This window comes from Mus caroli, chromosome 4 (assembly GCF_900094665.2).
Source record: "Mus caroli chromosome 4, CAROLI_EIJ_v1.1, whole genome shotgun sequence".
NCBI classification, from domain to species: domain Eukaryota; kingdom Metazoa; phylum Chordata; class Mammalia; order Rodentia; family Muridae; genus Mus; species Mus caroli.
The window spans coordinates 89897493-89912357 of NC_034573.1; the positions used below are offsets into that span (position 1 = coordinate 89897493).

The following is a 14865-nucleotide window of genomic DNA, read 5'->3' on the forward strand; positions in this document are numbered from 1 at the left end:
CTCTCTCTCTCTCTCTCTCTCTCTCTCTCTCTCTCTCCCTCTCTCTCTCTCTCTTGTCTCTGCCTCTCTCTGTCTCTGTCTCTCTCTGTCTCTCTGTTTCTGTCTCTCTCTGTCTCTGTCTCTCTCTTTCAACACTGGCCTCAAATTTTTGATCTTTCTAGATTAGTGTTTAGGATTACAGGCAGCGGCACCACCCCTGGCTTTAACAGGAGACTATAAAAGTAAGTAAAGAATAAGTTACAAAGTTAGAATGAAACTACCTCAATTAAGAAAAATTCCATTTAATGAATTACATATTTTTGTGATGTTTAATGTGTGTGTGTGTGTGTGGGTGGGTGTGGGTGTGGGTGTGTGGGTGTGTACAGGGATAAAGATAGAGGACAGATAGATAGACAAACTATAGACAGAACTCAGGGCCTTGTTCATGCCTGGAGAGACATCTACCATTGAGCCATGACAATATTTCATTTTTAATGTAACAAAGGAATAGTAGTCTCCCATTAGAGTAGTTTATTCTAAATTGCTCTAGTATTAATGGTACTAAAATATTAGTTGATGAAGTAATGACTGAAAGGGCATATCTGCTTTACCAACCGGTAGTAACCTAAAGGCATTACCTCACCACCAGCCAGGTCAACCCTTCTTCAGAATAGTATTCACTTTAAGAGAAGAGGCAACTTTCCCACCACTGTGCAGAGGCGCCTTGGACAATGTAGCATTTTTTTAACCAAGCTGTTTACTAAGTATCTTTTGCCTCAGATTAGCCTCTAGGTCATTGTGACTAAATTTCCTACTTTTTTTTTAAAACAAAACGAGAGTCAAGAACATGGCTCAGCTGGTACAGTGCTCATCTGCCTTCAAAGCCTAAGGTTTGATCCCCAGAACCCCATAAACCCAAAACAAGCCTGTAATCCCAGCGGCATGAAAGTAGGTTTAGGAAGATAAAAAAAATTCAAGACGCTCATTGACTACATAGAAAGTTCAAGGCTAGCCTGGAATATGTGAAAACTTGTTTAATATTTTTCATTTATTGATAAAATTTAAAAGGGCAAAATATTATAATGAAGGAGGAAGATGACAGGTAGCCTGTTATCAGAACCCTAAAATCACTCTCCATATTGCTACCATGGTGATTTTTCTAGGAAAAACAAAGTCTTGTCTTATTACCAACCTCATTACATCTGTCAATTACTCCTGACTGCTGTGATAAAATCGCATCCCAACCACAGGTCACTGTGCTGACTCTGCCCATGGCTTCCCCTGCTTTTCTAGCAAGTAGTTCCTTTGTCTTCTGCCAACCATCATCCCAGTCGTCCTCCTCTAGACTTCCTGCATACAGAAAGTATTTCTGAAATGAATGCATGTTTTTTTTTTTTTGCTATGTAGAAGAATGGATGTTTAGAATTACAAAGGAGCTTATATACCAAATAATTCAAAGATATTCTTCAGAGCTAAGGCTGAGCTTAGTGGTAGAGCACTTGTTTAGCATGCTTAAGACCCTGGGTTTAATCCCCATCACTGAAAGTTAAAAGATTCCTTTTACAGATGAGGATATTGAGAGTGGTCTTGAGAAATCAAACAATTTTCAAAGCTCACACAATCAGAGCACATGGAACTAAAATCCAAGAAGTTAACTTCATAAACGACAAAAGTCACCAAGGAATTTGCTCAGGATTTCTCGCCAAAGAAAAATCAAGCTTGGTATAGTTCCTGCTCAAAGAAACAGAAAAGACATTTACCACAATATCAGGCAACGGCACCTCTGGGTGTGTATCAGAAAGCACGAAAGCAGGGCCTTGATTACCCACTTATGTACACCCATATTCATAGTAACCAAAGGTTTATAGACAACCCAATTAACCAAGTAGTCATCAACAAACCAATCACACCCCACCCCACAAACAGAAGGACACTGGTTACATTATTTAGCTTTAACAAGAAAGGGAAATTTAGCATGTGAGTGAAAGTTCAGGACATTGTGCTAAGTAAAATAAGCTAGTCACCAAAGTCAAGCACTATATAATTTCACTTCTAATATGGTTCATGGAGATAGAGAATAGGATGTCATTACCACACACTGGGAAAAGGAGAGAGAAAAGTGAGCCACAGTTTAGGAAGAAGATAAAAGCTCTGGGGATGAAGAGCAGAGAAAGCTGTACACACTGTGAGTGTACTTAACGCCGCTGAATTGCATATTTAAGGGGGGGGGGTAGAACAGCAGTGGTGGAGGATTACTGGGAGATGTGTGTCAAACTTTTCCAGCATCAGAAAAATCTGTGTTGCTTTTGGAAATCCATACTAGGCTTTTATAGTGTTTTATGGATATTGTATATTTCATAAGTTCTCACCCTTTCCTCTTTTATTATTAAGAAACTCAGGATAAAAAATCATTTTGTCTCTCTATGTGTATGCATGTACATATGTGTGTGTGTGTGCAGGTTCATGTGTCTGTAAATGTGGAGGGCAGAGAAAGATATTGGCTAGGTTGGCTGGCCTAGGTTGGTTGACTTTAAATATGGTTCTCATTTATTTTAATTGAGAGAGAGAGAGAGAGAGAGAGAGAGAGAGAGAGAGAGAGAGAGAGAGAGACTTATCTCTATTCCCAAATCTGGAAAATATGGGATTGACAAGCATAAATGAATAGCAGCACTCTTTGTCTTCCTGGGCCTTGGGAAACTAACAGTCGTTGGTAGTTCAGGCCTCCCCAGAACAGAATCTTAGGTTTGGTTGGTTTTCTAGTTTCTCATTCACGAATTCATGGAATCCTCACCAGATCTCATGAATAAAGTACAGCTGGTGATATTTGTGTTTCACAGAGTAGGCAGTCAGAGAGGCTTGCCAGAGAAATTGACCTGCCCAAAGTCACCAGGGGTAGAGAGCACAGTCCACACTCCAGCAATCCCATCTCAGGCTGCTGCTGCCATCCTCCTTCAGTGTCCTGAAAAATTATCCCTTACTGTCTAAACATGCAGGTACAATTCTAAATACTAGCCTGGACTTTGCTTCAATAATTTAATGTTTTCTTACTTCTATTGGGTTCATTAGCAGTATGTTTCTTTTCTCAGGCTTCTTTCAGACTTTGGTAGCAGACACAGTCACATGCGCTCTCCCTGTTCCTGCAGAGTAGCCTTCGCATGATGTAATGAGTCTGGCACTGGGCTAGGGGTTAATTCTTTACCACCTGTGTGGCCAGCTTCTTAACTCTACCAGCTTCAGTTTTATCATCTGTAGAATATGGTAGCTGGACCCCCTCTTGAGTTCCCCTTCAGTTCTGTCCTCCCTGGTGACCTCAGCAGCTCACTTAGATAACATTCTGTTCCGTCTCTTGAGATTGTTGTGCTGTGCACAAGATGAGAAGGATGCTTGCTTTTGAACATGATTACAGGCTGCTGCAACAACAACAACAACAACAACAACTCTATTTTAAGAAATTTAAAGTCCACATTCTTTCTTAAAGGAGCATCACAGACTAGAGCTTTGAAGGGAATTCTAAATAAATCACCTATTCTCTTCAGCTGTCAACTAATTGAAAAAGAGCCTGAGTATCTTTCTACAGCTTGTTGAGCTCTGGTGTCTTGTCTATATAGTGGGAATGGCACCTATCCAGCAAGGAGGTCAAAGGTGATCATCATAGCGCCCTCTAAACTGCAAATCCAGTCTCTCTTCATGCTCACAATTCTCCCTTGTGATAATGGCCTTTGTAGCAACAGTGTACTCCTGACTCTGTTTATTATCAGAGCACCAAGACTGGGAAAAGTAGCTATTTTCTGTATTTATCCATCAATTTACAGCTATCTATTTATGGTCTACTCTGGGAACTTTGTAGAGATGTGTCCAAGGATGAGTAAAACAACCGTCTCTACGAGTATGTAAATAACTGGTATCTATCATACTGAGCTTTAGATGAGAGTCAGATGTTGTTAGGGAGCACAGGGGGTTTTGACCAAATCTGCCTGAAAAGAACGAGAAGTAGCATTACATTAAGTGCTGAAAATGAATGGGTTACAGAGCCATCATCAGGGACTTCTGGGCAGATGGAAAATGCACACACACACACACACACACACACACACACGTAGCATGTCAGAACGTGATAAAAGAAGAAAAAACAAAACAAAACAAGGCATTGCTTGTGGTTGGGGTGAGAAGACAAGAGGGAGTGTGAAAAGGAAAGCAGATGATAAAAGTCAAGGTTGCATCCCAAGGTGGGGTGGGGTTTCCAAGAGGTAACAATTGACAGCAACTGAGAGGTAACAATTGACAGCAACTGAGAGGTAACAATTGACAGCAACTGAGAGGTAACAATTGACAGCAACTCTCCGTTTGGATACTCTTGGCTCCTAGTACTTCCGTAATCTCAGTGCACAGAGGTTCAAGTAGAACTCACACAGAGGAAGCGGCTTATTTCACCAAGTCATTTAGAGATCCACATTCCCCCATCTTGCAGCTCCTGCCTCCTGGACATTGTCCCAGCCCTTGTACATATAGTTAGGTCCTCTCTTTAGCCTTTGTGAAGGGCTATGGCCAAGGAGAATTTCGTTGAAACAAGTGACATAGAAATTGTGTACCACTCACGTGTGATTGAGAACTTAATCACATGCCCCGTACTTCCCTGAAAGGAGGGGTGATAAGTAGCTACTATCTACTATAAGCAGTTCATTTATATATCCAAGACAAGAAGATAGATTGGGGGTTGAGAAGGGGGCAATATATGCCCAAATATATGTTTATGAGGGGCCTTATTAATTGCTAGATATAACTTTGCTTATAAAAGTCATCATGTGTAATGCTACGTTAATCTTTTAAATGCCCCTGTTAACTGGCTTGCTTTAGAAACTCATTGGTTGATCTAGGACTTACACAGGGAAGTTGATAAAATAGAAATATGCATTTTTTTCTTTCAATTTCCCATTTTCACAACTTAGAACAAATCAATTATCAAAACATACTGCAGTTTTGAGTTGCATCTCTAATCCTTTCCAGCTTCGGTGTTCTCGTTTCTATGTCAAGAAGATTAGAGTTCTATTTGGGTCAACAAAGCCGAATTCCTGGAAGAGCTGACTATTCTCAAGGCATAAAGCCAAACTACATGGAACATCAAGCTCGCCATGAGGTTAGCCACCCAGAGTCACCATTCTTGATGAGCACCCAAAGTTACCTGAATGCAAACCAGCCCAGTAGAAACGCTGATATATAAGTACTACCATAGCTGGTATCCTCTTAATATCATTCAATCAATCATTAGGTTGAAGGACATGAAGGAAGTGGTAATACGGGAGCAGAGAGAGCGTCTCCTGCTTCTATAGGTGGCAGCTTAGACACCAAGGAATGTGTGCAAAAGGTTTATTCCTGAATTGTCCCTGTTGATCAAACTCCTTGAAAACTACTGTCAGAGATGCCTCTCCATTGCTTTCTGTTCTCTGAGCCACTGTGTTAGCTTTGGCTGGGATCAAAATACCAGAGAGGGCAACTTTAAAACGTGCTTTATTTTGATTCATGGTTTCTCAGCTATCACTCTGTAGGCCTTGGTTCTGCCATCGCCTGGGGTTGGGGTAAGGGATGGGAGGGATGGGAGTAGGGGGAGACCAGGAAGAGGCTGCACATTTCATGGTGCGAGGACACAGAGAAAGAGAAGCCTAGGATAAGACATATCCACAAGGGCAGCCTTGCAGTGATTTCCCTAAATCTAGGCCGCATCCTCTTCCAGAACCTTCCAAACTAGCACCACTAGCTAGGGGAATGTAGCAGATCATCCCATACCCAAACCTAACCTCATCATCTACTAAGTCTCCTTCTCCTGGTTTGCAGCTGAGCTACAGTTTAGGTCCTTACCTCCTCCAACCTCAGCTTCTTTGCCTTCTTCACAAGGGTGAGCTTCGTAATCAACACATTTTATTCTTATTTCTTTAACTAAATGGCTATGACTATGACTTCCCAGTCTTTCAAATGAAAGCTTTCATTGCTCATAGGCCTCTCCTTGATCTTGCCTTAACCTGACATTCCTACCTGTCCTCTCCTTACGATAAAGCAAGTCAATACAAACTAATCCGCCAAGGTCAGTCAGTCAGACACTTCTACACGTTACCTGGAGGAATGACCTCTTCTTCCCCTGTCTGACAAATGCATATTCTTGGTTCATTGCAAAATGCCATTTGGCCTTTTCCAGCCTTCATGACTCTATTGTCATAACCACATAGACTTCGTCAGTGCTGTCACATGTAAGTATGGATCTATGTGTAGACATACATCCATGTGTATATGCATATGACTGTTCAGCTTTATATCTTTTTCCACCTTTGGACTAAAGCTTCTTAAACTAAGGCAGCGATCACATCATATTCTTCTCTAGCCCTAGCTCTTAGCATGTTAAAGTGTTTAGAGCAGGGCTCAATATGATGGAGACAATTTATGCATATTGCATGAATGTTTCTCATCTTCTAAGTGAGGAAGTTAATGCTTGCAGAGGCTAAATAATTTGTGTAAAGTCACATGGTATGACCAACACTAAAACCTAAGTTGGACTCTGAAATGCATGGTGTGTTGTTGACTATATAGACATATAAAAGATCAGTTTTGTAATGGCAGCAACCTCTGTCATTAGATCAGGATAATAAATTACAGACAGTGCATAGCAAACAGTTACTGACTACTTACAAGGCCGGACTTGCTTAGCAGTATGGGTTAATCAGACCATGGCAGTGTGGTGGCAACCTCTTGGACTTATCTGAAATTCTTTTTTTAAAAAACATGATTTATTGATCCTTTGTGAGTTTCACATCATGTACACTCATCTCCCTGTCACCTCATATCTGCCCTTCATCCTTGCAACCTCCTCAAATAAAATATACACACATAAATAAACAAACAACAACAATAAAAACAAAGCATAGAAAATATCATGGAAACTGTAGTATGTCACAGTGTGTCCTCTGTCCCTCTCTCTGTCCACCTATTTTCACTTGTAAGTGTTCATTGCAACAAGTCAGTGGTCTGGTTTGAGATTTCTGGCTTTCATGAGACCATTAATATTGGATCCTCATCAGGCCTCCTTCTGGTAATCTTGTTGTCCTGTGTCATGGAGATACTGCAGCTTTGGGATAGCAGGAGTGGCTCTTATATATGTCCCATTCATTCACAGCTTATATAGATGTTGGGATGGACCAGTTCAGAGCCATGGATCTGAGACTGGGTGGTAGCTGAGCTGGTCATTCTGCCATTTCACCAAGGCTAGTTATCCAGCACTTCTCTGGCTAGACCACCCAATGCAGCCACTAGCAGGAGGCAGGGTCACCTTCCCTGCAGTCATGGCCCCAGCTGGCTCGTTCATATGAACCTACATCTCTAGAGCCAGCTTCACTGTGCTGCTCTACAGTTAAGGTGTGCTCACTTTCCCACCTGATGCAGCCTGAGAGGGGCTGGGCCAGCTCTTCTGCTCTTGCACCCTCAGGGCTAGCTCACCAGTGCCTTTGCCATCAAAGCTCCACTGTGTTGGCCAAGCAAAGTACAGGGCCTATTCTCCTGATTGCTTCAGCCACTGGGGGTTGGGGGCAAGGCTATAGCTCTCTTGGCTACTACTGCTGGTGGTAAGGCAAGGGAGAGGAAGGGCACACACACACACACACAGAGAGCTCTACAGCCCTGTGGCAGGGGTTGGGGGAGGAGTGGATGGGTCAGCTACACACCTTCCACTAGGGCTAGCTCTACTATGCTGCCCAGATGAGGTGCAGGGCCCATTCTCCTGAGTGGTGGTGGGGTCAGCTCACCCAGTCTCATAACCCCAGGGGTCAGCTTTTCTGATTGCTTCAGGTGGGCATCGTCTCCCCCAAGGCCACTTCTTATCTGAAGTTCTTAAAATTTAATTATTTATTTAATTGCAACAGTGGTTTTTGTTTGTTTGTTTGTTTGTCTATATGTATGTCTGTGTGAGGGGGTGGAATTCCCTGAAACTGGAGTTACAGGCAGCTGTGAGCTGCCAGGTGGGTGCTGGGAATTGAACCTGGGTCATCTGAAGAGCAGCCAGTGCATAACTGCTGACCCATCTCTCCAGCCCCCTTATCTGAAGTTCTTAGCCCTTGACAAAATGGCGTTTCATTCTTACAACAGGTCAGTGTCCTATTTTATAAGTGTTATTACTGGCTGGTGGCAACAGAGCCTGGTACCAGTTGAACTAGGCCCAGAACATTAAACTTAAAACTTTTATTTAAGTATTAAACTATTGATGACTCATCACCAACATCAAAGCCATCATCACCTAAGCCATTTTATTTAGTTTACTTCTAGTTGAGAGTAACATGCCAGGTGGAAATGGGTACTGGGTTGACAAGGCCGGGATTAAACACCACAGGTTGTGTAGAGTAAAAGCTTATCCTAGTCTATGAAAAGTAAACTAGAACATAGAGCTTGTCTAACACCAAGGACAGCCTCAGTAAGATTCCTCTGAGCAGTGCTGTGTCAGCCGACTAGCTGCTAAGTGCACACGTGAAGCCAAAATCATAATTCAAAATAAGATGTGAGACTCCTTTAGCCTTTAACTGTAGAGGCTCTTACTAATTGGTTAGATCTTTTCATCAAGGAGAGTTATAGAAACCAGGATATTTCTTAGACTTAGGATAGTTTTGTTTTGGTTTGGTTTGTTTGTTTTTAATCAGGTAAGCTAAGTATAAAATTTCCAGTAATTCATTTATAATACAAAATATCCTAATTTACTTAAGGGACACAAAGCAAACACATTAAACAACAACAACAACAACACAATCACAAAAAGTGTTAAGTCTAGTTGTGTGATGTTTTCCACTTAAAGAGATACTCCCTTTAAGACCATTGGTCCAAACTCTGCACCAAAGAATATTCTGACAATTAAAAAGAACTCATAAAACAAGTTTGAAGGTGTAATGTCCAAATGACATGGTCATAAAGAGTCTGGGTTAGTGAAATAAGAGGGTCAATGGGAGGAAGGAGGTCTTCACAGACCAGTTACTAACATGCCCCTCCCACCAACCCTGTCAACAAACTTTCAGTTCATTTCTTGGGGGGGGGGGGAAGGAGGGGGGATTGCTTTAGACTTTGTAGCATCCAGGTTTTGCCAGAATATTGATAAATTAGGAGCAGGGCGATCGACTTCGAATGTTAAAATATCAATTCTTTAAAAGGAGCTGTATTCTTGCTATAGCCCACCTAGCCATTCGGTGTTTGGTCCTCTACAGAGCACCCGGCCACCCTCTTCTCTTCTAAACCCAGGACGGACGAAGCCTTATCTCATTGAAGTCTCTGTGACGTTTTGCTCCGTCTTGATTTAATGCACCAAAGAGGATCTTTAACTCTCGGTCTACATCAGTGCAAATAAAGGTTAAATCTCTCACCAACCATCATGAACTAGTCTAATAACTCACAAGAGGCTCTGGAAAAAGAAACCAACGAAGCAGGTGTGCAAATGTGATTCAAACATGCAAAACCGGCGTGACTGCGGGCAAAGGAACTATAATCTTCCCATCTCTTAAGAGCCTGCTGCAACCTCTGCAAGCAGGGAAACTTCCCCTGCGCCAAAACCCGGATCCCCGGAGCCGGGCCTACCAACTAAGAGGCGGTTCTGCAGCCGGGAGTCCCGACCCGAGCTTGCGCTGAAGGCCGGGGCTCCCATTGGCCACAAGCCGTGGGGGAGGAGGAGACAGCGCGGAGAGGGAGGAGGGGACGCCCGAGCCTGTCCCTGCCCCCTCCGGCCCCTTTGCCTCGTGCGTGGTTACTATGCAAATTGCAGCGATTGCGGAAATAAACAAGGGGGTAGGGAGAGGAAAGAGGGGCTGCTGAAAGGATCGCAACTTCTGCAAAGTCTCTTTCAAGCACACCAGGCAAATCCAGAGAGAATCTGAGAAGCAGCCAGCTCGGGTTAGATTGGATCGCTTTCAAAGAGGAGAGAGAGAAAGAGAGAGAGACCGCGAGAGAGGGAGAGAGGGAGAGGGAGGGAGAGAGAAAGACAGAGAGAGGGGGAGAGAGAGGGAGAGAGAGAGAGAGAGAGAGAGAGAGAGAGAGAGAGAGAGAGAGAGAGAGAGAGAGAGAGAGAGAGCTCTGCCATCCTTGGCAGAAGCCTTTTGATTTGGAGTTTAAAAAAAAAATTATCCAAGAAGCCTGCAATTGGCCAGCAGCTTTAAAAAATCTCTTCCGGGTTTTCAACGGTTCCAAGTTTATTTAGCTATTTTTTTTAATGCAAAAAAACAGGGACAAGCGATGAAGCAATTCGTCTGAGCATTTTAAAGTTTCTCACGTACTCTTTTTACATTGCAATGGTACGTGGTACATCTTAAACTTTCTATTTTACATTTATACGATATGTGTTATATAAACAACGGTAGAATGGTTATGCTTAATGGTTAAGACTTTAAAATTTTTCTAGCTCGAATATGCACTTTAGTGATTGCTGGGTAAATGTCTATTGCGATGGTTTTCTTTTAAAGATGCAGCTTTGTGGATGGTGTTTTTGTTATGTGCAGCAGAGAGATCGGGTTTCTCTTTCTTTCTTTCTTTCTTTTTTTCCAGGATTTGAAAAAAATTGCTGAGCTTAACAGATTTTTTTTCCTCCTAGCGCTTGCTCCGTTCCAGAAAAGGGGGGAGGGGGAGGGGGATCCTGTACGTGCTCTGCTCTGTTAAAGACGTCTGGCCTCTGCAGTCAACCTAACCCGAAAAGAAATGTCTGGACCCGAGAATAATTGACGATTCGATCCTCTAATCAATGGGACAACCTGCGAGATTGACAGAAGTTCTATCCAATCATGAGAAAGCTTGGGCATACAGTGGTTCGTAATAGCCATAGGGGGCGGGGCAAATGAGATCTGAAGTTCTCTGCAGTTCTGAAGGGGATGGTGTGTAGTTCAAGCTGTCAAAGATACCAGCGCTTCCGGATTTAGCAGTTACAATAGGAAAGAGGTTTTTTTTTTTTTTTTTGGCTGTTGTTGTTAGTTTAAAGGAGAAAACAGGCTGTTGGGGGGGGGGCGGGGTTACATGGATCTTATGTGACTTTTAACTTTGCTCCTTTGGAAAATTCTGCTAGAGTAATAGTTAACCTTGCATTAGTTATTTTTAGCACTCAGAGAAGTTGGGAACTCGTAGGAGAGGTTTAGCTTCTTTGAGAAAGATGCCTCAAGTTGGTACTGCACTAAGTGCTTCAGAACTTCTCACTGATTCTTTTAGAGTCTTTGATGTATCCATGAAAGAGAACGCACCATAGGTAGATGGACAACTGTTCTATAGGTTTGAAAAGGAGAAGGGAGGGGCTGGATGTTCCTGAATTCTACTGTTTCAGATTATGGTCAGTAGCATGGAGCATATCACATTTCTTTGTGTTGCCACAACAACCCTACTGGCTGGTACATAAGTGGGAGAGAACTGACTCCTGTTAGTTAGCTGGAGTCTGGCCTCTTGTTCAAGTCCTGGCCATCTGCATGGTAGAAACTAACTGCCTTAGTTTGTCTTGGAGATGTAACTTGCAGCCTCTGGTTCAAATCTATCAACCCCCTCCTAATTCTGCAGGTAATACATGGAAAATAATATGGATTCTTTACTTTTTAATGTGGATTTAGTTCTCATCCAACTATTTCCTGAGGCTTTGGGCCTTCCAGACAAACCTTGTTCGGAAACTCGATGTGAAAAACTCACTTGTGTGCTCAATTCATCAACATGATTCAATTTGGGATTAGATGCAAGTAAGAGAAATCTGCACACAAGTGACCAGTAAGTAAAAAAGAAAAGTGAAGAAAGATGCTGGAAAATACTAGTTAAGAGTTAGTCTTGGTGATAACTATAGAGCAAATGGTATTGTCACTTAGGAATCCTGGTCCCATTTTCACTACTTTGGGCATTAAAATCTAAATCACATTAATACAATTTCCCAACTAAATAGAAAGGAGAGGTATTTCAGATATATGTAGAAGTGAAACTTTATTGACGTAATTTATACATCTAAGAGGATTTCACTAAAGCTGGCAAGGTAACGTTTCTGCAAATAAAACAGTAAATGCAAGGCTGGGCTCTGTGCCAGGGAGAATATGGATAGCAGAGAGCATGGCAGGAACCTCCTTTTTGCAAAGACAATCCGGTTTCAAGGCAGCCTCCTACCACTTGCAAAATAAACGTCTGGAGTAATGTTTCCAATAAGGATTTACCCTTCCTAACAATGGGTCATTTATATGATTGCAATAAACTAGTTTTCATATATCACCTGTGCTTCCTACACTCTTCTCCCTTCTTTGGTGCCCCCTTGCCTCCCCCCTCTTTCTCAGATTTTCCTTTCTCTCCCTCTCTTGGTATCTCTGTGAACTCTAGACAAGGATTTACTTTTGCAACCTAGAAGACAGGAGAAAGTTAGAAATGGTTTTTTTTTTTTTTTTTTTTTTTATCCCGTGTCTGTCCTCTGAGGAACATCTGTTTCTTTGTGTGTTTAAATTTATGCCTGTTGGAGAGAAAGTTACCAGAAGCCACTCTGTAACTGTAACTCTTCTACGGTATTTTTCTCAGTCTAGTTTGCAAAGGCTGTAGTTGGAACTGGGCTTTGTAGTGTTCCCCCGCCTTCCACCCTCCTCCGGAGCGGGGGAGGGAGCGGGAGCTGGCACAGAGAGGAGAGAAAGCAGGAGCGGATGTGGAGGGCTTTGGTGCTGAACTTGGATCCAGCCCTTGCCTAGAGGGCGCAAACAATCGTCCCATATCCAAAAGTCTTACGAAGGGCGCCAAAAGTTACTTAAGATAATATTGCTAACCGCAGAATGCTGGAAATCGCGGGCACATCCACTGCTGCAACAAAAGAAGTTTCTAAAGTGGAAATATCAGCATTCAATTACTTTTCCCCATTTAAAAAAAAAGAAGACATGGCAACAGGAAGTTATTAAAAAAAATCCCCTTGAGAATCAAAAGTAAAATTCTTTGCTGTTTTGAAAAGAGGCAGATGTGAAGTATATCTATACACCAAAAAAAAAAAAAAAAAAAAAATCCACTTTGGAAGAGAGCTTCCCCAGAGCACACACACGGGACAATAACTTGTCACTGTGCCTCAGTTACATGTTGGTTCCCTCAGCCAGAAACTTCTCTCGAGGAAACTTGGAGAGTCTTGAAGTTATAGATCCCAGCAAAGGGTTTCGTGGCCAGGAATGTTTCTCTAACTCCTCTTAGCTTGGAGGGCATTTCTTCCTTCCTGAAAGCCACAAGGAACCAAAGAAAAGCAGTTGCTTAGTTTGGGAAAATGGACGTTCTAACTAAAGGTTGAAGCTATTACTTTCCTTCAATCCTTAATATGTAATCGGAATAATATGTATTCCAAGAATATTCAAGAGCAGAGGGTGGGGGGGGGGAGAGAAGAATGGATTCTTGAGCATTAGACCTAAACGGACTAGAGAACAAACAAACTTTAGACTGCCGGCTGTCTCAGCAGAACATTATATTTGGCCTTTTCTAGTAGCAGTCTTACCCACCTAGGAAAAAAATCTGAATGAACGTGATCATACCCCCTCACTCTCTTCTGTCGGGCAGGCATGCCTGCAGACTCTAGTCCTGTCACCTCCACCAGGGAGCAGATTCCCGGTCCGTGTGCCAGCGTCGGAATCTGGGGAGTTTTAAAGAAGGGTAGGTAAATACAGAAGGCTGCAAAACTTCAGGAAGGAGAGGAGGAGGAGAAAATGAGAGTTTGGAGGAGACAGGTATACTTTTTCCCCCTCTAGGAGAAAAGAGAGTCTAGAGAGAAAGTGTTGAGTTTTTTTTTTTTGTTTGTTTGTTTTTTTAAGAAAGAAAGAAGGAAAGAGGGAAGGAAGGAAGGAAGGAGGGAAGGAAAGAAGAAAAAGAAAGCTGGAAGAGCAGGCTTGTTGGCAATGTGCCAAACCCTACCCCCCCCCCTTCTGCCAAAACAATACTTTAGCAAACCTAAAATAATTGCAGGAAGCTCTTTTCCATCTTGAGAACTATTACCTGGGGGAGGGAAAGGTTGGGATCCACAAAGACGCACCCTTCTAGAGTGTGTCTGGGGAACAGGGACTCAGATGTTAGTCCTGGGCTCCCATTTGGGGATACAAATATATCTCTTTCCTAAGGGGGCAACCCTTTCACAGTTTTCCTTCTCAGTATACAGAAAAATGTCCCAGCTAAACCACTGTTGTTTCTGACGTGACAGAACTTTTTTGGGCGTTTGTGTTTAAACCCACCAGCTCCTGGGTTCTGGGAGAGAAGAGCGTTCGCTCATATCTCTCCTTGCTTTCTCCAGACACCCCCTCCCCCGCAATCTGGGGAATCTTTGGGGTGATCTTACTATCCTCCCCCGCCCCGCACCCAGATTCTGACTGCTATAGAGTCGTAGCTGAAAAGTTAGCAGGCTTTTGTGCATATTACCTCTCCCGACGATACTATTCCCACAGAAAGCTTCGCAGGAGAGATTACAATGCTTTTGAGCTTTACCGCATTTCAGAGGAAGGGAGGAAAAGTTACCTAGAAGGTCTGATTTTTTACAAGAAATTTGCATACATGCAAATGTACCGCGCGCCCTTCTCTGGGGTTCCCATGGAGCCCAACCTGCGGCCCACGGGGGTGCGGGGCGCCCCGACAAAGTTGCCCCAATCCTCTCCCGACGTCCGCGGAGGGCTGCGGCGCGGGTGGGGGGATGGGGAGGAGGAAAAGTAGTTTTGTTTGCTTAAGCACATCCTGTGGCAGCCTATAGCCGCCCGGAGGACACGCTGAAAAAACCGCTCTGCGCCGCGTTCCCGGGGACCGCGCCGAGCGGGGCGGGGGGCGGGGGGCCGCGGGAGGCAGCGAGCGCGGAGCGAGCGGCGGGCGGGCGGGCGGCCGTGCAGGCTGGGGACCGGTGTCAGCGCCGCAGCCGCCCCTCCCCCACCCGGCTCC

General features: G+C 43.4%; 1 protein-coding gene and 1 long non-coding RNA gene across 3 annotated transcripts in view; one reads left to right on the forward strand and one right to left on the reverse strand.

Annotated features, from left to right (window-relative positions):
* Positions 1 to 14865, reverse strand: part of LOC110292289 — a 218763-nt gene that overhangs the window by 202380 nt on the left and 1518 nt on the right. The window lies entirely within an intron of this gene.
* Nfia (nuclear factor I A) overlaps positions 9801 to 14865 on the forward strand; it is a 321691-nt gene continuing 316626 nt past the window's right edge. The window contains exons 1-2 of one of the 2 annotated variants that reach the window (XM_029476037.1): positions 9801 to 9882; positions 10213 to 10280. In XM_029476037.1, coding sequence (XP_029331897.1) covers positions 10278 to 10280 — 3 coding nt within the window. In that variant the 5' untranslated portion in view covers positions 9801 to 9882; positions 10213 to 10277. Of the gene's footprint in view, positions 9883 to 10021; positions 10281 to 14865 lie in introns of those variants that run through there. The other variant, XM_029476036.1, reaches the window with a different exon arrangement.